Source organism: Diplotaxodon limnothrissa, linkage group LG8 (genome assembly GCF_057381915.1).
Source record: "Diplotaxodon limnothrissa isolate DT_005_m linkage group LG8, D_limnothrissa_male_GT1.1, whole genome shotgun sequence".
In the NCBI taxonomy this organism is placed as follows: domain Eukaryota; kingdom Metazoa; phylum Chordata; class Actinopteri; order Cichliformes; family Cichlidae; genus Diplotaxodon; species Diplotaxodon limnothrissa.
Window position 1 is genome coordinate 7,348,392 of NC_140603.1, and position 25,597 is coordinate 7,373,988.

The 25,597-nt window shown below is 42.9% G+C and overlaps 2 protein-coding genes across 2 annotated transcripts; one reads left to right on the forward strand and one right to left on the reverse strand.

Annotated features, from left to right (window-relative positions):
- The first annotated feature begins 2,698 nt into the window (after window positions 1-2,698).
- On the forward strand, window positions 2,699-6,562 carry LOC146626215 (uncharacterized). The gene is made up of 5 exons (XM_085361774.1): window positions 2,699-2,834; window positions 3,046-3,096; window positions 3,593-3,670; window positions 3,966-5,235; window positions 5,341-6,562. Exons 1-5 carry the CDS (start codon window positions 2,699-2,701, stop codon window positions 6,560-6,562), a joined length of 2,757 nt encoding a protein of 918 aa, XP_085217900.1.
- A 5,315-nt stretch (window positions 6,563-11,877) lies between these two features.
- fdxr (ferredoxin reductase) lies at window positions 11,878-25,171 on the reverse strand. Its single transcript, XM_085360396.1, has 12 exons — window positions 24,802-25,171; window positions 24,320-24,417; window positions 21,542-21,637; window positions 18,225-18,347; window positions 18,019-18,132; window positions 17,771-17,872; window positions 15,960-16,067; window positions 15,023-15,107; window positions 13,338-13,537; window positions 13,085-13,256; window positions 12,826-12,999; window positions 11,878-12,323 (listed from the first exon to the last, which is right to left on the reverse strand). The coding sequence occupies exons 1-12, from the start codon at window positions 24,881-24,883 to the stop codon at window positions 12,193-12,195; spliced, it is 1,485 nt and encodes a 494-aa protein (XP_085216522.1). The 5' UTR covers window positions 24,884-25,171; the 3' UTR covers window positions 11,878-12,192.
- Window positions 25,172-25,597: the final 426 nt, after the last annotated feature.

Genomic DNA, 25,597 nt, shown 5'->3' on the forward strand with positions numbered 1-25,597 from the left:
CACAACTATGGAATGTACTGGTTATGAAACACATGCATATTTGAGAAAACGTCAACAACTATGTGGACAATGTTTGTCATATTTATGTCATGATTGTAAAAATAAAGCAAATTTCAGCAGCACTGGTGTTGCTTTATAGTTTGCTTTGTTAAAGACCATATATAATATGTCACATAGCTCCACATCTTCATTTTAAGCATTTCTAGCAAACAATGGGAGATTGACGATGGCTCCTGGGCTAGGCAGATCCTCACGTACTAATGAATATTTAATGAATTGGAAAAAAGGGAGGGAGCGTGGGGCACAAAAGCTTGTAGAATCTGATTATAGCTATGACTCATATTTGCCTGCATATGCTTATCAATTATAGCTGCCCATGTTTGCTTATGTGAAATGTCTCTTTACTGCCAGTTTAGATGGATTGCACTTACAGTTTAAAAACTTCTGCGTGCCTGTCTGATCAGAACAGAACAAAAAATACAAATATTTAAGTACAACATGCCCTCATATGTTTGAAAATTTGCAAAAGTTTGTGGTTTTCATATTTTTAATCCCCTTCAGATAAATTTCAATAATTGATGTTCCGATGTTTCCTTATCTTGGCATTTCCACATTGGTCTGTATTAATCTTTATAGTTAAACTTAGTGATGGCCCGCTTGAAGCTGACGCTCCGGAGCGTGTGTCGAAAAAAACAACACACTGGTTCAGAAGCACTGTGTCGAGGCTTGCTTCGTTTGGCAAAAGTCACGTGACCAGTGACGTCCGAAGCTTCATTACGCACGTAACTGCTTCGGTACCTGATTCAAACAGATATAAGGAAGTGAATCATCCACGGGATTCGTGGAGTGTGTTGATGGTGACAGATAGCGACGAGGTGATCATTCCACTGACAGATATGGAGCCAGCGAGGAAGAGAGGACGTTCTGGCGTGTGGGAATATTTTGAGTTGATTTTGCTCAATTCATTTTATCTGCCGAAGTGAAAAACTTGAAATGTCCAAAATCATGTTTTCATAATGTAAATATCATTACAGCATATGACTTTAGGAACACTTCCATGTGAATTAAAGCTGATGAAGACTACAAAAATGTATTTGACACTATACGTACATTACATTGCTACACAGTTTAGAAAATCATTTTGTTTATTGTTTTTAGGTGATAGTCTGCAGGACCCAGGAATACCTGCATATCTACCAGCTTGCAGTGTAGTTCCTGCACTCCACAGCCTCTTCTGTTCCATGCAAGTGGATTTTCTCCAGGGCAGGAGAAACTATTTCTAAGAAAAGAAACAGACTCAGCCAGCGCACAGTAACACTAATCCTCTTGTTAACTGTAAATAACAAAAGGGCTACCTTACATTGATCATGTTTTTACTTTGCAAGTTCTTGATTAGGGATGGGTTTTGATTATCGCTTTTCTGATTACAATCCATGCTAAATTGAATAAAGTGATATTGATTCATTAAAATCCCGTGTCGATTTGTAAATTAACGTTATTATGCCTGAAACGCCAGCATCTCAGGTTAAACCTCACAACATGTCGTCAAACACCATGCAGCTAAAACAGTAACTGGGAGCAGGTTTACGGATTCTGCATACAAACGTGAACACAGAGCGCGGACCCGACGCGTCAGAGTCAGATTTTGATGTGTCGGCGGGTCCGCGCTGTGTTTGCCTCTTTTTTTTCGCTGGCTTCTGCAGCTGCAGGTTTCATAACTCTCTGTTTACATCTCTAATTAAGTCTCACATGTGTCAGCTTTCTTTTAATAGATACGAAATTATGGATATATACTGTTAAATGATCAGACTTGTAATATTTCTGACTGAGGCAAAACTTTCCAGATTCCAATCAAATTGAATCGGATCCTGTATCGAATCAAAATGATTCTACAAATCAGTGACGATGCAGCCGTACTCAGCTTCCTAAGCATTTTCCCTTTCCAGTTCACAATCAATCCCACCCCTAGGTCAAAAATATGTATAGGACAATTGGCCTAATCTAATATTTTGTATGAACCTGTCCAGCTGTCCAGTGATTAAACGACAAGTAGATGGAGGCAGGACTTCACAGCAGGGGCATACTCCATAATGTGCTGTGCATTATCATATGTATATTATATATATTGCTCACTTATTGTATTTACCAACATCAAGGAGTTATGAGCAAAGAAAGGCCACCATAGTGCATGTTTAAATAGGGAAAGTTTATTGATCAAAATGTATTACGCAAATACACATTACATTTTTTTCAGCCCCCCAATCGAGAAAACAAAACCAATTACATGTTCAAAGCAACGGAACGGTGGCCCAATATCAGAGAGAACTCCACTCTTGAGTGAGCAGTGATAATTGAGCAGTCCGTTTTATTTTGCAGATTCAAGCTGCTCTTCAAAATTTTCACCACCAGATGTCACCGGAGAGGACTGTGTTGAAAAGCTTCGAGTAATGAACCGTTTTTCAATACAAGCTTCAGTGCTTCGGAAAGCTTCATTTGGCCATCACTAGTTAAACTGAACCCTGTACGATCTATCATGAGCTGAAAGACTGCAAAGTTTCTTGCCTTTTCTTATCGGCTCTTCTTCTTTTAAAATATTTCTTGGCAGTTGCAAACAGCAAAATGGTGCATTACTGCCAGCAACTGGTGTGGAGTGCGTCTTTGCTCCTCTTTTTCTTCCAAAGCAAGATAATTGGAGCTGATGAGCTGCAGGTGTGACGCCTGCACAGTGGCCTTTTTAAACCTCACAGGTGACTTCCATCTGTGCTTGGTTGCTGGAACAATGGGAGCTGTTTGGACCATTCTCGTTTGTCTGCTGACTGTTTGGCTTGCTGGAGGTTTTGTAGCTTCTTTCTGCTTCGTTTGACACTTATGTTAATTAACTTAGGAGTAGATTTTTGTAAGATAAGATCTTGGAACTGCTAGAAGGTTCTGGTGTAAAGATTCGGAAATATCACTTAGCTATTGCAAGTTCTCTTTTGGCATCAAACGGCATAAAGAATGAACAGAAACGTGCTAATTGTAAATCATGTTCCTCCTGTTTTGCAGTCAGTGGATTGAATCACAGACAGAATAAAGTGCTGCAGAGGGAAAAGACAGGTAAGGTCCCTGGCTTCTAATTTATGCTTGAGGTCACACGGTTACAAAATTCATTTCAAGATGGTTGGTGATTAAAATGCCTGTCATTCATCTGAAAGAGTGAAAAATGTATAGAACACAAAATTTTCAAAAGCTTATCAGGGCATGTTGTACTAAGTGTATTCATTTTTTTTTTCTTGTATCCTGTGACAAGACTATTCAATGTGATTTGAAGTTATTAAATAAGAAAAATGAAGGGGGAATACTTAAATTGTCAAGAACTGGGTTGTTGCCAGCAGTTGAGTTTAATGGTTATATTATGTGTAATGTTTTCAAACTAAAAGTATAAAACACAGGGTCATAATTCAAATAGACACTTATGTAAGTACCTGTTACTGTCTGTATGTGTGGACTCGGAGGAAGATATTTGTTAACTTTGGAAACCAGCTGAAGGTTGTAGTATAAACTTTCCCTCAATGTGAAAACCTCTGGTATAATAAGAAGGTTGTGTTTACAGGTCTTGGAGCCAATGATGGTTCAATACAGAGAGCGCTTGCCCTGCTCCAGTCAATATTGACTCAAAATGTTGATGAAGGTAAGCAAGATCCAGTTTTATGTAGTTTGTTGCCAGTAGTTGACAAGCATGTGACAGCACACTTGTGTGGGGCACATGCATGAGGGCTTTGGTCAGTGGTGTTGTAATTGACTTAAAAATCCTTATCTACATTGTTCATGGACATGATGTAGATATTTATGCAACAGTATCCTTGCATATGACCAAAAAGTCATGTAGGGCACAAAGTCTGGGACCAGTTGCTCGGTGTGGATTTGACTAAATCTTAATCGTGTCTGTGGTTTTGTTTTAAATTTTGTTTTTATTTTTGTTCCAGTACAACAGGAAACTAATGAAGTGGATACTGAAGCATCAGTTGGAAACTTGAAATCTGGATTGCCTTTGAAAAAGCCAAACAATGTTAAAACCGTGAAGGGAAAAACTGCAGTCAGTCAGAATGTTGGTTTCCAGGGAGGTTTCTCCAAACCGACTGACTCCAACGCCACGGCGGGCGGCCTGCTGAGTGACTCCAACGCCACGGCGGGCGGCCTGCTGAGTGACTCCAACGCCACGGCGGGCGGCCTGCTGAGTGACTCCAACGCCACGGCGGGCGGCCTGCTGAGTGACTCCAACGCCACGGCGGGCGGCCTGCTGAGTGACTCCAACGCCACGGCGGGCGGCCTGCTGAGTGACTCCAACGCCACGGCGGGCGGCCTGCTGAGTGACTCCAACGCCACGGCGGGCGGCCTGCTGAGTGACTCCAACGCCACGGCGGGCGGCCTGCTGAGTGACTCCAACGCCACGGCGGGCGGCCTGCTGAGTGACTCCAACGCCACGGCGGGCGGCCTGCTGAGTGACTCCAACGCCACGGCGGGCGGCCTGCTGAGTGACTCCAACGCCACGGCGGGCGGCCTGCTGAGTGACTCCAACGCCACGGCGGGCGGCCTGCTGAGTGACTCCAACGCCACGGCGGGCGGCCTGCTGAGTGACTCCAACGCCACGGCGGGCGGCCTGCTGAGTGACTCCAACGCCACGGCGGGCGGCCTGCTGAGTGACTCCAACGCCACGGCGGGCGGCCTGCTGAGTGACTCCAACGCCACGGCGGGCGGCCTGCTGAGTGACTCCAACGCCACGGCGGGCGGCCTGCTGAGTGACTCCAACGCCACGGCGGGCGGCCTGCTGAGTGACTCCAACGCCACGGCGGGCGGCCTGCTGAGTGACTCCAACGCCACGGCGGGCGGCCTGCTGAGTGACTCCAACGCCACGGCGGGCGGCCTGCTGAGTGACTCCAACGCCACGGCGGGCGGCCTGCTGAGTGACTCCAACGCCACGGCGGGCGGCCTGCTGAGTGACTCCAACGCCACGGCGGGCGGCCTGCTGAGTGACTCCAACGCCACGGCGGGCGGCCTGCTGAGTGACTCCAACGCCACGGCGGGCGGCCTGCTGAGTGACTCCAACGCCACGGCGGGCGGCCTGCTGAGTGACTCCAACGCCACGGCGGGCGGCCTGCTGAGTGACTCCAACGCCACGGCGGGCGGCCTGCTGAGTGACTCCAACGCCACGGCGGGCGGCCTGCTGAGTGACTCCAACGCCACGGCGGGCGGCCTGCTGAGTGACTCCAACGCCACGGCGGGCGGCCTGCTGAGTGACTCCAACGCCACGGCGGGCGGCCTGCTGAGTGACTCCAACGCCACGGCGGGCGGCCTGCTGAGTGACTCCAACGCCACGGCGGGCGGCCTGCTGAGTGACTCCAACGCCACGGCGGGCGGCCTGCTGAGTGACTCCAACGCCACGGCGGGCGGCCTGCTGAGTGACTCCAACGCCACGGCGGGCGGCCTGCTGAGTGACTCCAACGCCACGGCGGGCGGCCTGCTGAGTGACTCCAACGCCACGGCGGGCGGCCTGCTGAGTGACTCCAACGCCACGGCGGGCGGCCTGCTGAGTGACTCCAACGCCACGGCGGGCGGCCTGCTGAGTGACTCCAACGCCACGGCGGGCGGCCTGCTGAGTGACTCCAACGCCACGGCGGGCGGCCTGCTGAGTGACTCCAACGCCACGGCGGGCGGCCTGCTGAGTGACTCCAACGCCACGGCGGGCGGCCTGCTGAGTGACTCCAACGCCACGGCGGGCGGCCTGCTGAGTGACTCCAACGCCACGGCGGGCGGCCTGCTGAGTGACTCCAACGCCACGGCGGGCGGCCTGCTGAGTGACTCCAACGCCACGGCGGGCGGCCTGCTGAGTGACTCCAACGCCACGGCGGGCGGCCTGCTGAGTGACTCCAACGCCACGGCGGGCGGCCTGCTGAGTGACTCCAACGCCACGGCGGGCGGCCTGCTGAGTGACTCCAACGCCACGGCGGGCGGCCTGCTGAGTGACTCCAACGCCACGGCGGGCGGCCTGCTGAGTGACTCCAACGCCACGGCGGGCGGCCTGCTGAGTGACTCCAACGCCACGGCGGGCGGCCTGCTGAGTGACTCCAACGCCACGGCGGGCGGCCTGCTGAGTGACTCCAACGCCACGGCGGGCGGCCTGCTGAGTGACTCCAACGCCACGGCGGGCGGCCTGCTGAGTGACTCCAACGCCACGGCGGGCGGCCTGCTGAGTGACTCCAACGCCACGGCGGGCGGCCTGCTGAGTGACTCCAACGCCACGGCGGGCGGCCTGCTGAGTGACTCCAACGCCACGGCGGGCGGCCTGCTGAGTGACTCCAACGCCACGGCGGGCGGCCTGCTGAGTGACTCCAACGCCACGGCGGGCGGCCTGCTGAGTGACTCCAACGCCACGGCGGGCGGCCTGCTGAGTGACTCCAACGCCACGGCGGGCGGCCTGCTGAGTGACTCCAGTTCACTAAATGTGAAGCAGCTGAAGTTGGTGCTGGAAGACTTGACTTTGGCTTTGGAATCTTACACTAATTCCACAGTCCTGACACAATAGCAAGAAAACTGCTTTGCTCTTGAATAAAACTCTTAACTTCAAGTTATGTGTTTATTTGTCCACTGATTAAGGTACTTTACCTATTTCTAACATTTTAGTCATTTCCATAGTAATCCTAGACAACTAAATTATTGGTATAATTTGCGTAGGTGGTAAGCTCTGGGTGGTTTTATATTTTTTTTTAATTTAAAAAAAAAAGCCCAACAAAAAGCTAGTTTACCAAAATGCCAAGAACAATCAGAGGGAAAGTCAGAGCTCTTTTGAGCAAACCATCCATTTAACGTTAACCAGTAATGACTTCATGAACTTCACAAATAACATTTTTATCAAAGAAAAAATTACCAATAATCATCCCACAGATGTAATATCTACAGCTACTTTAGTACCATTGATGTTAGACTCTTTTTCACCAATAGATCTTTCGGAGTTAACTTCAATAATTGCCTCCCCCAAACCATCGTGTCTTTTAGACCCCATTCCTACAAAACTGCTCAAAGAAGTCCTGCCATTAATTAATTCTTTGATCTTAAATATGATCAACCTATCTCTAATAATCGGCTATGTACCACAGGCCTTCAAGCTGGCTGTAGTTAAACCTTTACTCAAAAAGCCATCTCTAGACCCAGCAGTCTTAGCTAATTATAGGCGAATCTCCAACCTTTCATATCAAACATCCTTGAAAGCGTAGTTGTCAAACAGCTAACTGATCATCTGCAGAGGAATGGCTTATTGGAAGAGTTTCAGTCAGGTTTCAGAGTTCAGCACAGAAACCGCTTTAGTGAAGGTTACAAATGATCTTCTTATGGCCTCTGACAGTGGACTCATCTCTGTGCTTGTCCTGCTAGACCTCAGTGCAGCGTTCGATACTGTTGACCATAATATCCTATTAGAACATGCTGTAGGTATTACAGGTACTGCACTGCAGTGGTTTGTATCATATCTATCTAATAGACTCCAATTTGTGCATGTAAATGGAGAGTCCTCTTCACACACTGAGGTTAATTATGGAGTTCCACAGGGTTCAGTGCTAGGACCAATTCTGTTTACATTATACATGCTTCCCTTAGGCAGCATCATTAGAAGACACAGCATACATTTTCACTGCTATGCAGATGACACCCAGCTCTACCTGTGCATGAAGCCAGATAACACACACCAATTAGTTAAACTGCAGGAATGTCTTAAAGACATAAAGACCTGGATGGCTGCCAACTTTCTGCTTCTTAATTCAGATAAAACTGAGGTTATTGTACTCGGCCCTGAAAATCTTAGAAATATGGTATCTAACCAGATTCGTACTCTGGATGGCATTACCTTGGCCTCCAGTAACGCGGTGAGGAACCTTGGAGTCATTTTTGACCAGGACATGTCCTTCAACGCACATATTAAACAAATATGTAAGATTGCGTTCTTCCATTTGCGCAACATCTCTAAAGTTAGAAATATCCTGTCTCAGAGTGACGCTGAAAAACTAGTTCATGCATTTATTACTTCCAGGCTGGACTACTGTAATTCATTATTTTCAGGAAGTCCTAAAAACTCGCTGAAAAGCCTTCAGCTGATCCAAAATGCTGCAGCAAGAGTCCTGACAGGGACTAGAAAGAGAGAGCAGATTTCTCCTGTTTTGGCTTCCCTTCATTGGCTTCCTGTTAAATCCAGAATTGAATTCAAAATCCTGCTCCTCACATACAAGGTCTTAAATAATCAGGCCCCATCTTATCTTAATGACCTTGTAGTACCAGATCACCCTATTAGAGCACTTCGCTCTCGCTCTGCAGGCCTACTTGTTGTTCCTAGAGTATTTAAAAGTAGAATGGGAGGCAGAGCCTTCAGTTTTCAGGCCCCTCTTCTGTGGAACCAGCTTCCAGTTTGGAGACAGACACTAACTCTACTTTTAAGATTAGGCTTAAAACTTTCCTTTTTGCTAAAGCATATAGTTAGGGCTGGACCAGGTGACCCTGAGTCCTCCCTTAGTTATGCTGCAATAGATGTAGGCCCCCTCCAGGGGCAAGGGTACCTAGACCCGGTTCGTAGAGTACGCTTGGGGAGTGTGATCGTGTGTACAGCGTCTCTTTATGTCTGTCTCCACGTTGGTTGAGTGTGGAGTGAGTGCATATGAGAGCATGAGGGGGGGAATGGATGTTTGTGTCTGTGTGTGCCTGTATGTCTGTGTCTATATGTCAGGTTGGGTATCAGACGCCACCTCTCTGGGGACACCTCAGGCCCTCCAAGGTTTGGAGGCCTATCTCCACCCACCACCACTTCCCCTGCCAGTGGCGGACTCCCTCAGGTGTCGGTGCGTTGGTGGTTCTTTGTGTCTGGGGGTGGGCGTCCAGGTACACACCGGCTCACTCCTTGGCGGCCGCTTATCGGGGCCTGGAGCCTGGGGCTCGCTCGGGCCCCTTCGGAGGTGGGGTGCCCCCGGCCTCTCGGCCTGGGGCTCGGTCACTCAGGCACAGCTGGCGGCCGGCGGAGCTCATGGGCGCGTCACTGCAACTCCCCCTGGCTTCTGCTCCGCGGCTGCTGAGTGAACCCTCATCTGGGACTCTCCTCAGCTCTTACTGGAACAGTGGCGCGGCTGCCCCTCTGTTGGTCTTCCTTGGTCTCTTGTGTTCTGGGGGCCTCTGGATGTCTGGAGTTTTGATCTCCTCCATACCTGCTTCACACCCTGGAGGACGGGGCTGTGGCCCCCCCACACTCCCTAGCAGATCGTTACATGGAGAAACCTTTGGAATACAAGCGCGCTGATCCACACAGGTATGCACACGGGTGTTCACTGCTCGTAGACCCAAATTACACCTTTCCTAGCTGCTACTCCGAAGCACATCTGTCCTGCGTGCTGCACAACAACATTGAATATTTAGTATTTACTGCTGTTTACACTTAGCTAGATTAATTCGATGGTGTTGTGTTTAGTATGTTGCTTTGGTTTTTTTTTGTCTTTTTTGCTTGTTTTCTATTCTTCTCTCAACAGGTGATCCAGGAGATTTTTTTTTCTCCCCCCCTTTCTCACTGTCCCTCTCCCCTTCTGTTTTTCCTTTCCTTCCTCTTTCTTTCTCCCTTTCCTATCCCTCACTCATGTCTGTCCCGTCTGTAACATCTGAAAATAAAATATAATAAATAATAAAAACAAAGATCGACCAAATGGACCAATACGGCAATGCCACGATGATCCACTTGGCAAAGTAAATCCATTGGGTATCCTTGTTGGTCTTCAGACAACAATTCTGATGGCTAAAGAACCAAATGGGACAGGCAGAAAAAAAAAAATAGACGTAGGCTGCCGGGGATTCCCATGATGCATTGAGTTTTTCCTTTCCAGTCACCTTTACTCACTCACTATGTGTTAATAGACCTCTCTGCATCGAATCATATCTGTTATTAATCTCTGTCTCTCTTCCACAGCATGTCTTTATCCTGTTTTCCTTCTCTTACCCCAACCGGTCGCAGCAGATGGCCGCCCCTCCCTGAGCCTGGTTCTGCTGGAGGTTTCTTCCTGTTAAAAGGGAGTTTTTCCTTCCCACTGTCGCCAAAGTGCTTGCTCATAGGGGGTCATATGATTGTTGGGTTTTTCTCTGTATCTATGAAGCGCCTTGAGGCGACTTTTGTTGTGATTTGGCGCTATATAAATAAAATTGAATTGTATTGAATTGAATAGGGAAGGGTGGTGAGTTCATTGCTTATAGGTATGACATGAAAATGATACGGACCTCAAAGATATAGTTCCTAATAATGAAATAATATCCTTAAATAAGCTGAATTTTAACCTACAAAACACCAAACTTCATAGTGGCCAGTAGCTATGTCAATTTACTGTGTGTGCACTAAAGAATGGTGAAAATACAGAAATTTAAATTATTTTTAACTTGAGCAGAAATGCAGAACTCTTGAGGTTTACTACTATGTGGATGTGCACCTTTAAGGTCTGTGATAATGACCTTGGCAATTTACATAAATGTATTATGTAATGTTATTTGCGACAGTGTAATTTGGTTACCTTTAGTTTCTGACTGACCACTTTCTTCCATGGTACCAAAAGAACTGTGCCTTCCGTAGCAAAGTTATCTTCATGCATGACAATGCACCATCTCATGGTGCAAAGAACATCTGTCGCATTGGCTACTATGGGAATAAAAGGAGAGAAACCCATGGTGTGGCCCCATACTCCCCTGACCTCAACCCTGTTGAGAAAGGTCTGAGGGTGAGAGGCAATTCACATGAAAACAGCAGCTGTTGGAGGCAATTGTGATGTCTTGCCTTATCTCTCCACATTTAATGGATGCAAGAATTGGAAAGCTTATATGAAAGAAAGGGTCCTATGTTAACATGTTACATAAGTTTACCTGTCAATGTTTTTGATATAGCTTTTGGTTCTAAGCTGCTGAGCCGAGTACAGTATCAGTGTTTGTACTTTGTTGCTTCCCACCTCTGCTTCTACTTTAAACTGTTATCAGGGTGAAAACGATTCAGGTTTCATCAATAACACCGCCAACATCTGCTGTACCACTGAAAACCTGTGAATTTGTCAGTTCACACAAAGTGGTGACAGTGTTGAGACTGAGTGAACTGTCACATTTTCCTGTCAGTTTGTGGCCCAAATCATCCCAACTGCAATCTGCATGTTTCAAATGTCCAAATACCTCACACTGCGGTATAGGTTGGTATTAGGCCTTAAGGAATAAAGAATGGTCTTCCAATGCTGAGGTTTTAGATGTTTTGGCAAAGTCTAATCTGGCTTTTCTTTTTTTCTTCACTTTGCACCTTATGGTAACAGTCGGTGTGCTCCTGCAGTCTTCTCATTATAGTAGACCAACAATAAGGGACACAAACCTTCTGGAGAATCATTTTGTTATATTTTATAGAGGTTTATATTTACTATGGAAAGGATGCTGTGATCATCCACCAGTCTTCATTGATGTCCAGGCCTTTTTATGATAAGCTCAGTATGAACACCCTCCTTGTCCAAACCTTTGATTTTGCAATTCACATAGTTTTCCTTTTCAAAAAACAAAAACAAAAACCCATCCTTTTTTGCCACCTATAGATGTTCTAGTCCTGCTGACCTTTCCATAAAATATAAAAATCTGCACTTTAATCGCATATAATAAGAATTTCAATTCAAATTATGAAGAGCCAAATATATGAAAGTAGTGCCAAAACATTTTCAAACACTTGTGGACCTAACGATGGATCCCAGCAGTAACAATTGAAGCTCTGAGGACAGGAATCAAAGGATAGACGTCATTTTATTTCCTCAAATACAGATTTAAGATGTTCAATGACATTATATAAAAGTGCAAAAAAATGTTGCCACATAGTTTTTAGTTAACGGTACATTACAGCGCACAACTTCCATAAAAATCGGACCCATTATAGTTTGGTCTTGAGCGCAGCAGGTTTTCATTCCTTGTTGTTTTCAGTCAGTGTGTTGTATTGGTAACAAGGTAACTAAATTACACTGTAGCAAATAACAGTTCCTAGTAGTGCCATGTATACAATATGAATTAAATCCATGTTAAGGAGTTCAAATAGTCATTTTTATTGTGTGATCAATCAGTGAGATCCCTAAAGACAAGTGCAGTCATTTTTTAGGTAGCATTGCCTGTTCACATGAAAACGGTTTCATTCTTTCATGTCCAAGCCACGTGCAGCATTTCCTCCACAGTCAGTAGCTTTTCTCTGGGTTTCCCACGGGATTCACCTCTTTTCATTTCCACATTGTCAATCTTCTCCCAGTCTGAAAAAGTCACTGGTTTCACTCCTACAGAAGAGAAAAATCACATTTGGCTGTGGCTTAGTGGCAACTTCAGAGAACAGGATTATACAGACGGGTCACTGTGTGCACTGAGATGATGACGACATACCTCACTGCTGCTGTTGCTACTGATTTATGGCTCTCCGTAGCAAATGTTTTGGTGGCATGCAGGATTTATTGCTAGTTTTGTTTTGTAATTTTCTCTTTCAAATCTCTTTGCATCTTTGTTTTTTTTTGTTTTTTTTTTGCTCTTCGTCATTTTACTTCTTATGTAATCATTTAATGAACTTCACAATAAACACAAACAGTCACTTCAAACAGAATCTCTACAGCCTGACTTTTTGGTGACTGTTCCAGCATTGAGTTCATTTTCCCTTGTTTTTAGTCCAACTGTTTTTGGTCCACGCACATTTACTTTCATGACTCTATACTGGCTCATAGAATAGCAGCACACGTCGAGAGCACAGTTATAGGATGTATTGTGAATGACAAACTAACATTTTTATACCTCTCTTTTCCAGCAGAGCACTAATGCTTTGTGATCCAGGCTTAGCGGCAGACATATCCAACGTTCCCGAGTCCATGTCCTCCAAAATGGATCGTGCAGTGTCAAAGCTATTGTTCATAGTGGTAGCTATGACACCTGTGGGGCCTGTTTTAAGCCAGCCGCTACAGTACAGACCTACAAAGAAAAATCGAATCATTAAATATTATTGAAGTAATAAAATATAATATAATGCTTGTTCTTTAGAGTGTTTACAGGGTACCTGCAGCCTGTTTAACGCGGCCCATGGTGTTTGGAACGATGGCTTTGCGGGAGTCAAAAGGCACTGATGGATCAATGGGCAGGCTCTTGTAGCCGATACTGCTGACGACCAGGCTGCAGGGCACGTCCTCCACTTCTCCTGTGAGCACAGCCTGGGCTCCGTCACCTGAACCCTGCTCACAGAGAGGATTATCTGCTTTAAAAGGAGCAGCAGCACAGTGACAGGCACTTTTGGAAAACCAAATCCTGCTAACCTCCAGCTTGTTGATCGCCAGTCGGATGCCAGCTATTCTGCTGTGGCCGGGTTCGGCCAAAACTTCCACGGGGCTCCGGAAGAATCGAAAGCCCCAGGTGCGGGAGGCCTTGCTCCGTCTCTCCTGCTCCTTTTCTCCGGGTACCTCCAGGGCCGTCTTCAGCATCAGCTCTGTCAGACGCTTTCTGGGCCTCGGCAAGTCTGACACAGCAGAGATACTTCAGCTTAAAATCGCCCTGCTTTGCTTGCATTTATAACGTCCAAATTTTTAATCTTCCAATTATTTTTTTTGGATAGAATAGGTTGTGAAAACAACATATACAGTGCTGTGCAAAAGTCTTGATCATCCCTTATGTCTTTATATTTTGCTTCCATGGAGCCAGGACCTTCTTGTACATTCTAAAGAGCCTTTCTGAAGGTCTTTCAAAGTTTTTCTTTGAACATTGGCTGCCGTTCAACTTATCAATCTACAGCAGATGAACTGAATCCGAAAATCATATCCTTAAGAAACCTGACACGGCACCTGAGAGACGTGACCAATCAATGCTCTGTACTTTGTACCATTTCTTCCCTCTCCTTAGGAAACACTAGTCCCCATCTCCACTCCTATACTTGTTTTCATCTTAAGGTATAAGATGCTTTGTGAATAACTTTTATCTTTCTCCTTACTTAGTCTTTTGATTTTTAAAGGAAATTCCAACAAAACTCCATAATTTTAACAATCTTCTTAGAATTTTGTCACTAGCAGCTACTCTTATACTTGGGAACTTTATGGACACATGCTGTGGTCTCATGACTAGTATATGGCTGTGAATGCATGTGGTTTTTTTTTGTTGTTTTTTTTACATACAAGTGTGCATGTGGTCTTTCAGTAAGTGATATGTGAGTGTTGCTGTGCATGCACCTTGTATGTGCACATATGAACACATTAGAAATGGCTTTAAGGAACTGGTCTTTATAAATTTCCTGTAACTGCAAAGTTCTGATGTGCTGCTGCGACCACAGACTTGTCACTCCAGTAATGCAAGCTCAGCAGGCACGATTACAACACAGATAAACATAGCCAGCTTCTTTTACCATCCTTCACTGCTATTTATCACTAAAACGAAACATACGCTCAGGGTTATTTTAGCAATCTGTGACCAGAGTCAAGGTTATCGTTATAAATCTGAGAGTGCCTGCCATCATCAAAGAGGCCAGCAGCATTTCTCTGGCAAGGACGAGGCCAGCTTGGGGGGGGGGGGGGGGGGGGGGTTGTTGCACAATTCTGTTTTGCACCCTAACCTGCAGGTTCCCACACAACAACAGAAAATCTTTCAAACTAAAGCCAGCAGCAGCAGCAGCAGCAGTCTGGGCAGGTTGGCAGTTTCCATTCACCTCACAGTATGTATAAGCTATACGTCTCAGCTGGGTATGCTGTTGTTAACCACAGCTTACCTTTCTTCCTTCCTGATGGCGCTTTCAGCAGTCTGAACATGTGTTACATGCACATGTAGATATCTAACATGTTTTCACTGCTCACTTAAAAACACCAGGCATCTTTTCCAGCTGCACCAGAAAAACTAAAAACACTGAAATTTACAGATCTTAAAGGCAGACGAAACTATGTAAACATTTATTGGCTTTAAAAACACAGCAGGTCAGTTAGAGGGGAAAGCATGAAGATAAAGCTGCATGTGGTCTCACCTTTAAGAGCCTCTTTGACTCCATCAAAATCAGCCGCCACCATGTCCGGCCTGGTGTCCGGCAGGTTCACCATTTCTCTGACCTCCTGTAGAAAAGGAGCATATGTTATGGTTCACTGGGCCAAATTAAAGCATCATTAAAAACATGGAGAATCTCTTTTGGTAAAATTCTAGTGAAATTATATTTACTGCAGTACCAACAATGACAGCGAACATATAAGAGGGGTGATGATCAGACAAGTTTGAAACAGTCTGGCAACAACAACCAAACTGTTCATTTTACAGGACGAACCTCTGATTTTTCAGGGTGACACTGAAAGACTGAAGAATAGTTCAAATAATATAAGCAGAAAAGAAAATAATGTGATGTTGGTCTTGTTTTTTTCACTTTAAACTACAAGATAAAGCTACTCCCTGCAGAGGACACATTTTCTACCAACCTCAGCAGTAACATTACAAGGTCACTGACCAAGTGTGCATGAAAGTGCTCTGGCTTTCTCTCATATGTGGGAACTCTTAAAGCGACTATTATATTTTCCATATTTTTATTCTTTACTCTTGGACCCAGCTGTTGTAACTTTTAATAGTTAAATTGTTGAATTTTTTTACCCCAAAATGAAGTGGAATTAAAAAAGCAAGCCAAAGCTAACACGTAAACAGGTCATTTAAGAAAATGCTAAAAACGGCTAAAATTATCAATAAGCATTAGGCAAAGATGCAGATAAAACAGTTGGTTAACACTTGCACAGTGGCTAAAAAGTGCAGTTTGTACCACTCCAATGGATTAAAATAAAGCCTTCTAATAATATTCTGCGTGTCTGTGGTGTTAAGAAACAGGTTTTGGAAGATGCGGCGTGGAGATGAATGGTGACCTGAGGAAGAGGCACTAGAGAACATATTATTCTTTCCTCTTGTTGTCTTTTCTGTCCGACACACACCTTGATTGTGCAAGCGATCTGAATGGGTCCTCTCCTGCCAACTATCAGCACCCTGCGGACCTGGCTCTCTGCCAGAGCCTCCAGTGTTGGTTGTGTGATGTCAGTTTTCTGCAGAAAAAGTTTGACAAGTAAATTACATTTTCAGCTGGAAAACTGAACAGCTTAGAGAGATTTTTTTCCCCCAAGTGATTTGATTTCTATTTATTGTTAGCTCATATTGCTGGTTAACACAGGAAGTTTGACTCACAATTTCTTGGACAAATACCCAACTTTTGTAATTTTGCACCATCACAGGCGTACAGACACATTTTAAAAACAATCAGTCAATATGTGATTGATTTTAATTCAGCATGTAACTTCTTTACATTTGATGACTGCCTGCAGTTTAGAACCAACAGACATCACCAAATGCTGCGCTTCCTCTCTTGAGATGCACTGCCAGGGCCTTTTTTCTTTTTGTTTTTCTTTTGGATTATGCTTTGGGCTTCACTTGTGAAGTGCCGACCAATTTGCAGAATTTGACTGACTGAGCAGTCAAGTCATCGATAAAACTTAGCGATCCTGTTCCACTGGCAGCCATACATTCCCATTCAATAATGCTCCCTCGGTAGAGTATATAACAAATATTATGGTATGCTTCATATACATTTCATTTAAAATCCACTTTATTGGTACACAGAGGCAAAACTACAGGAACTGTGTCTTAGTCCAACAAATGTATGTGAGCTCTTGTATCACCTTTTGATATTTGTATGCCCAATTTCCCCACTTTAGTCTGACAAAGCAGCTCATCACTTATTTATTCCAAACAAAACAAATCAAACTTCACTATTATAACTGACACCATGGTGTCCTACATCTACCAGTCAAGTACAAAAGGTCACTGTCATCTTTGACCTTTAATTTTGTGGTTATCAGTGGTGCTTTTGTATGAAATGACACATCAGAGAAACTTGAAGCTGATGAAAATGACTCCACTAAAGTTGACTTTTCTCAGAGACTGTTAGTTCAGTTAGACATTTTAAAAGACGTTAGCTGTGTTTCTCAGCCCTAAAAGCTTCCTGTGGTTACCTCCTGTACATCCTATGATGTCATGCAGGCTCAGAGATGCTAGCTTAAAAAGCCAAACCATGTGTACTTAAACTGAGCCCGAGCGGGTCAGAAGCTGCTATTAGTACAGGTCCCAAGGTTTAAAAGGAAACCAACTGTAATTATTAACAAAGTCATGTATTTGTCTCATGGTAAAGAAAATATCTTCACTATTTGAAAACATTCTGACTTCTCAAGGTGCACGACCCTACAATAATACATTTTACATAACCTACCAGCCTTTTTAGGGGCTCTTACTTTCCCCTCATGTTCTTCTTCAGTCACGTTTGCCCATTAATTCTTAGTGTCAGGTGGAGGACTGTGATCAGGAAACTAGAAAGGTCAAACTTTACTTGTCAAAACTAGTGAAACTACTCTGTAGCACTATTTCTTATCTTATCTTCATCTATTGATGATTTTCTGTTCAGTTTAGTTTTGTTTTGCATTCTGAAACAACAACAGATAAAGACACAACATTTCTCCATTTGGCTTCACGCTGATGCAATGAAAAACAAAAATATTTTTGAGGTTTCAGCAACGGTGTTTTTGCTTTTCATGCCTAACAGACAAACAAAACATTTGTGATTATTTAAGCAGATAAAATTCCTCAGCTTAAGCGGTTCTTTCATACATCTCAGAGCACTCAAGACTTGCTGACTGAAACATGTCTGCTCTTACTGTTTTTGTTTCTTTTGTTATAAATTTACTGATAACCAACTCGCCTTTAAAATGTCGATGGGAGATAGCAGAATTCTTGCTACATCCAAGGCCACGTTGCCTTGTCCCAATATGACTGCTGTTTCACAGCTCAGGTCTGGACTCAGCTGAAGAAAGAAATCGAACAGATGAGACAGAGAAGCAGTTTCACCTGACAGTTTTTCTTGTGAAATGATCTAACTTTGTTGAGGCTCTTTTTGATGGATGGAAACATCTTGTGTGTCTATGTGAAACACTTACTTGGAAGTCTTACCTCTCGACAGCTGGGGAGTCCGTTGTACCAGCCCACAAAGTCTTTGGCAGAGTACACACCAGCCAAGTCTTCGCCCGGTACTCCCATGCTCCGGTTTCCCTCTGCACCATAACTCTGTCGCACAATTTACAGAGTTCAACAGAAACAGATGATTATTTTTCACACGTTTAAGGTGAAGGAGCCGCAGTGGGCTTTCACATCCTTACCAGTACGACAGCGTGGTAGGCTTGCTGCAGCTCGGTGATGCTCACATTCTTGCCTACGTTCACATTGCCATAGAAACTGCAGCGTGAATGCTTGGCCGTTTGCGTGAATGTGTTGATGACGTTCTGAGGACAAGAATCGGTAAAATTTAAGTTAGCAAGCTGGACTCTCCATCTGTATTTCAACTCCACCTATTATGGGAGTAATTCTCTATCCAGTGGTTAATGACCTCAGGACAGCAGATGACTAAAGTTTGTTGGGGTAAACTCTGATTTAAGAATATTTACATAAAACTTCACTATATTCCACTTTGTGAAGGTTTCTTGTTCTTGTCTTATAGTTTTATAGCTCCTGTAGTGGTGCTCAAACCCTTATTAGACTTATTTGGGAAAACTAATTCCCTTTAATAAATGAAGTATACATTACTGTGTCCACATTCACACAAGAACTCAGATTTGAGTGCAGTATTGGCCTTTCTTATGTAGCACACAGGATGAGATAGCCTGCTTCAGATTCGCTCTCAGTTCTCTGAACACTCTGGCTGAAGTGAGGGCGCAGCCTCAAAAGAGTTTGGCAGGAGATAAGACGCATGACGTCCACACTCTCTCCGTGAATTCGACACGCCAGCACCTGCTTTTTACACATCTGTGTAATTAGAGACCCGGCGCGAGCAGACATCTGTGTTCACACATGCAGGTCTAGTTTTTAATGCTGCAGTGCATTTATTTACAGTGTTATTATCTATTTCTGGAGACGATGCCTTAATAACTATGCCAGATACAAAAGCCAGCAAAATTACGTCATGTTAGTTTCAGTTCAAAGTGTTCACCTGCATTTACAAACAAGTACAGAACAGATCACAGAGCCCATTATTTGCATGTTGTAAGAACAAAGAGTTCATAAAGAAGTTCTAACGTCTTCATGATAGAAGGGCTGGAGGAAAAATGGATTTCCGTCACTTCACTGTTTGCTGACAAAGTGCAGGAAACTGACTGATGACTATATAAATAAAACTGAATTGAACTTTAGACTCAGACTGTAATAAGAGCACAGCTCAATGAGTGCAGAGGTTGCCACCTTTCACCTCCCAGCTGCACTGAGATATGGAAGAGAAAACATGGTAGATGGGACTATGTTAATTATCCTCACTGTAATTTTTAAATGCCAGTTATATTTCATAATAAATACACAATAATATACTTTCATTTGGGTGAACAGTCATCGGAAGATTTCAGGAGACAAAAGGCTGATGTTGGCGATGAAATGTTTGTATAATATTAAAAATAATAATGATGGAAGGACCAAACAATCTGTGAGAAGTGATATTGAAAATTCACAAATACCAATAATTCATTTAACTTTAGACATTTGTGGTTGTTCAGAGGCTACTTAGACAGTAATGATAATCCTGTCTGAATATAGGCGCCTTAATGGAGCTGCTCATATGGATCCTGCTGCTGTATGATGCTGCATATATTTAATAAAGACTTTAAGAAACAGCTTTAAGCAAAAACACAAATTCATCTTTTGATAAGCAAAATTTTAATGCATTAAAGGCAACCTTCAATATATTTGTGCCTTCTCCAGGACTTGAATTTGCTTCATAGATGAATGTGGAACCCAGTTTTAATTATTATTACATTCTTGAGTTGTCCGTGTGACTGCTTTAACAACTACAATAACATTGTTTTGAACTCTCAATAATGCTTATGGAGCCAATGTTGCTTCTGAGAAAAATCTGATGTTAAGATTTGGGATCAGGAACAAAAACAAACAAAACTACCAGAAAGAGCAAGACTGAGCTTGAAATTGTCTCTACAACATCGCCTCTACAGATAACCACATACGTGGAGACAGACACACACACATGCATCGATACACAGCTGTAACTTTCGCCCCGTTTCCCTGATGTGCAATAGTACCAAGTGCAATTTTTCCTACTATGACAGAGCATTTTATTCTGTTTTGTACAGTATGTTATTCTATTTTATCTTCTCCTATTCTGTCGTGTTTTTCTTAAATCTTACTTTTCTTTAATTGTACTTTTTGCCGTGAGCAGAAAATTTCCCACGTGTGGGATTAAAAAAGGTTTATCTTATCTTATTACATTCAAACAAATACTTTTGGCTGCTATCTTGTTCACATGGGTTCGCTCCACATGATTTGGTAGATTTTTATGCTGGGTACCCCTTCCTGACCCAACCCCCAATAGATTTGTGTCTACTGGGATCAAACTGGGGATCTTTTCCAAATGTGTACACCACTACACTATTGGCCCACCGCTCTCTTACCTTTATGATTAGTGGAATTAAAAGCAGGGAACAGCTCAGCAGAAATATCAGACCAGACTAGATCGATTCATGCACTCACTCATGTGCTTTAAAGATGAAATCAACTGCTGCTTCACAAGAAATGGTTGCACGTCACCGAAAAGAACCTTGTTGTTGTTTTCGCATGTTTTGCCTCAGTATTGACTGAACAAAGAAGACACACTAGTGATTTAAAAGTCTTGGTGTATTACTTTCAAAGTAGTATTTCTGCTGAGCTAGGCTAACCACATCTCTAACCACGATTATATCAGACATGCAAAGGTGACATTATTGGTTGTGGGAAACAAAGCAGATAGGTCTCATTATTACCAGTATTTATCTGTCATTATATTTGCCAGCATGTTGGGATATGTGTCCTGTTGAGGGTTGCATAATATTGCTTTTGTTGTTCAGTTACATTTTAATGAGTTGGGTGTGATGACATCAAATCAAATCAAATCAAATCACTTTTTATTGTCACATCACATGTGCAGGCACACTGGCACAGCACATGCGAGTGAAATTCTTGTGTGCGAGCCCCACAAGCAACAGAGATGTGCAAACACAACATGGAAATATAGCGAGCTTCAAACACTGCATTCAACCTCAGACATAAACGTGATAACACCCGTTCACTGTGATGTTATTCACACTTCTAATGGAATTTCACTTCACTGACAGACTTATCTAACGTGTCTCTTTCTGTTTGACTGGTCTGCATTAACCACTGACTGGTTTTTAATTTTCCATTAACGGTACCACAGGTCGTTACACAGTCTGGCGAAACTAAACAGACTTTAAGAAACGGGTTTGTCTGAAGAGTTTCTTTTTCCAAAACAAAACTAATCCCTGTGTTAAAAGATTTTCACTGCATCTGGTGTTAGAACTACTGAGGAGAAACTGGACTAATTAAATGAATCTTTTTTGTCCTTTTTGCTTAAAAACAGGTAATATACAGAAAATGGTTTGAGGCAATTATCTGTTCTTTAAAATCTATTAGAGGCAGACACCTTGACTTCAGGATGATCTGGGGCCACTCCGAACCTGACCAGGCCAAAGGGTACAGGCAGACGCTCATAAATGTCCACCTCAACATCTTGGCGAGCCTGAGAGAAAAAACAGAAACAAAATCCAAAATATAATGCGTAAAGCTTAAAGTGAACCGTTAATAAAGGCTTTAGAAAAAACAGAAACAAATATTGTGTGGTTACAAAACTAACTGGAATATCTTTAGTTTTAGTCTTGAAATATTTTCAACACAGCCCAAAAATAAAAATCCTCAAAACCAATAAAACCACTAAAAATTAAATAATCTAAATAATTTTTTTAAACAAACCAAAAAGGATTGCTTGTTCGTGTCATCTCTCTAAAAAGAACACAGCAGCAGGGCTTAGAAAATCAACCACAGGACGTCTGGAATAAGATCCTTTGGAAAGATGAGGTCAAAGTGTAGATGCTTGGCATTAATTCATGGTGTGATGTTTGGTGAAAGCCAAACAACCACAGGGTCTCAGCACAAAGACTTCAAACCAACTGTTAAGTTGGTGGTGGAGGGGTGATGATTTAGGTTTGATTTGCAGCCACCTTGCCATAAATGAGTCACTTATGAACTCCTCTGTATGACAAAGTGTTCTTTAGTCAAATGTGAAGCTGTCTGTCCATCAGCTAAAGCTTGACCAAAATTAGGTCACACAACGGGACAATGATCACACGCGCACCAGAAAACCTTCAATTGAACGGTTGAAAAGGAAAAGAATCAAAGTGTTACAATGGACTGATTAGTCCATTGTAACACTGGACTAATCAGTAACACTGACTGAAAAGTATGTTGGGACCTTACAACAAATATGTATAAACCTTAATGAACTGACGAACTGTTTCACTGCTTCGGTTCCTCCACAATGATGTAAACCACATAAAGTCATACAGAGAATTATTACTTTACATTATTGCTCTTGTGGTTGGTTCTAGACAGCCACTGAGCCATTTATTTGCACACACACTAAACTCTTATTTGAAGCTTGACAAATATGAACATCCACCATTATATTAATATTAATTACTGTCATGTATCGAATGCAGCTTCCTCGTGCCAACAGTTTTACAAACTTTCTGAAGTACAAACACAAAGTAAATAAAAATGACAAAATGTATGAAATTAAAATTTGATTACATTTTTTTTTAATCATCAGAAACTGGTTATTATATAATTTTATATTATATTAGTTAAAGTATGTTGTGCTGAATCAGACAACAATTAATATATGAACTTAAAATCATACAAACACAACATGAAAAACATCAAAGAGCCACAGTGCTGCATGGCCAATGCACATCGTGCTGCTGTGTGTGGGGGGCATAGCTTGCAATGACATAACCTTGGGCTCAAAGACACAGCATACCCTGCAAGTTATTTCCAGTCGTATGTATGAGCATGTACTCAGTAGGCAGCTCAAAGGCTATATTTTGGTTAGTGTGTGATAGCGTAGTGGTTTTGTGTACTAAGCAGGGAGGGGCACGCTCATTTGTTTGACTTCACATTAAAGGATGCTGGCCGGATTTGGAGAAACTAATGACACACACACAAATTGAAAAATTAACATGTAATTAACACACAACTATTGGGCAATAAATTAGTAGTCATTAGCAAATTCATTTAGAATTGGACTGCAGCTATTGATTATTTTAGTAATTGAGAATTCTACTTATTATTCCATCAGCTGTAAAATTGTATAAGAAATTCTTCTGTCTTATTGTTGATATTCCAAGTTAATTCAAAATGTTCAAAATGCTTTCTTGCATCGATAGGAGAAAAAAAAAGATTTCTGACTCTATTGCATCACACGGATGAGGTAGATTTGGTGTTTGTTCATGTGCATGTGTTTTTTAACAAGTGTATGAATGTGTGTGTGTGTGTGTGTGTGTGTGTCTTTGAGTGTGCTAGTGAGTGAGTAAATATGCATGTCTGTAATCTTTTTAAAGAGTATGCGGTGTCTGCACTGAAGAAAAGAGATGATATCAATATTCTCAGAACTGATGCAATGTTTCCTGGAGCAGAAAACAAATGCTATGATGGTGCATGTTTTAATAAGTCACTGTCCAGTCTAACAGCACCAATTACCATTAAATTAACAGAATTTATTTAATTTAATCTAAACTTTTTAAGCCTTGAAAGAAATATGGTCTAATACACCTTACCAACCCCCCCCCCCCTTTAGACTCACCCCTGCTTGCTGTAGGTATCACTGTGACAGAAAGTAGGAAGGCTGCTGTCAGTCTTCAGCAAGCTGTGTAATTTAAACACTGTGGCATACTAAATTAAGAGTTCACCTACAGTTACCTGGTAACTGTAGGTTAAGAACAACTGCTTCTTAAGAACATAGCTTTCCTTTCCTTTTTTGTAAATGTGTTTCCCCCCCCAGTAAATATGTTTTTCCTTTTTCCCCCACTTTGCCCAGTTTTTTTAAGGACATCCTGCACACACTGACATCCCTGCTGCCCCATCCCTTGGGTTAGCTGCCTTTTTAAGTGGTTTCTTAAACAAAAGCACTTTTTGAAAATGTTCAGGTATAATAAGTGGGCCAAAAATGAGAGTTTAAAGAAAACTCTTTAAAAAGCCTGCTGAACTAAGACACCGCTTTAAAAATGACAAGAAGGGCCAGCTCATTGGAAGAACATTAAAAAGAAATCAAGGGTGGCTCAAGACTTTGGCACAGTACTACATATTCAGATATTTATCAGTATTGCCTACTATTACTCCTGTGTCTGTCATAACAAGCAGTCCATACCTTGATTAGATGCTGTGCTGTGTAGAAACCTGCTGGACCGCTTCCGACAATACACACCTTTGGGCTGCATGAGGACAATGAAGCCTTTCCACAGCCGCCTGCAAAAACACGTGACAAGTTCACGTCTAACTCATTGGAGTTGCAGCAAAACAGCAAGGCCTTAGTTTGAATTAAATCCTCTTAGTGAGCTAAAGGGTCTCAGTAAGCTAAGGCAGTGTAGTGTACAGCTACAGCCTACAGTGTTTTAATGAAAGGCTAGCAGAGTAAGGCATGCAGTTATACAGTATTTTGTTTTACTGATGCTCAGAGTTGCTTGATATATTAAGTACTGCTGAGTTAAATCAGCCTGTTAAAGTTTCTTCAAGCAGGTGTGTAGATCAGCCGATAAGAACGTTAAGTTGGCTAAATTTTGTTCTGGGTCTGGCACGCGTCCACACTGAATATCAAGTGTATTACGAGTAAACATTTCCTGATTACCGCACCTTTGTGAAGTCGCGCTATCCATCCACCTCTTCCTGAGGTCCACAGCTTCAGCTCGGAAAACAGCAGTTTATGAGCGCCCATAGCTTCCTGACTTAGACGAGCTGCCTCGTTTTAAAGCATGAAACGCTTAAACCCTCTCCGTTGCTTTCCTTGACCGTGGTGACCAGCTCTGCATAGCTGCCTCTCCTCTGAGCTTTGGACACTGAGCAGCGCTGAGTTCAGAAGCCAAGGTGGAAAACGCTTATCTTTACTCTTCCTTATATTTATTTATTTTTAAAGCTTCGTGTCCTCAAATGGCTAGCTAATGCTAATATCGATTAATTATTTTACACATATGCACTTTATCACGTAAAACATCATTACCATAACAAACTGTTTTCAAGGCTGTACCTTGCGTTACGGCCATAACAGTCCGTGGGAAACCGGCATTGACAATTAAAGTTCCACAATGACGGCGTACATGGTTAAGTATACATTTATTAGCGCCTTCCATTGACTTTTACACGTGACTGTCAGACTTACTTCAAGCTATGATATTGTGAAATGATGGTATTTATCTCAACCTTGTCTTAACAAAAGTTATGAGTTATTTGTAAAGGATCGGAAAGGAACTATTTTACCCAGAAAACCATAGTGAAACAGTGATTGTTGAAACAGGATACTTAGTGACCGCGAAGTTAAAGAAACCAGGCGAACAAAGCATTACACATACACAACACAAACAACAAAAAATATATAAAAACTATAATAATACCTTACTACGCGAATGAAAAGGACTAAATTCAATAAATTTGG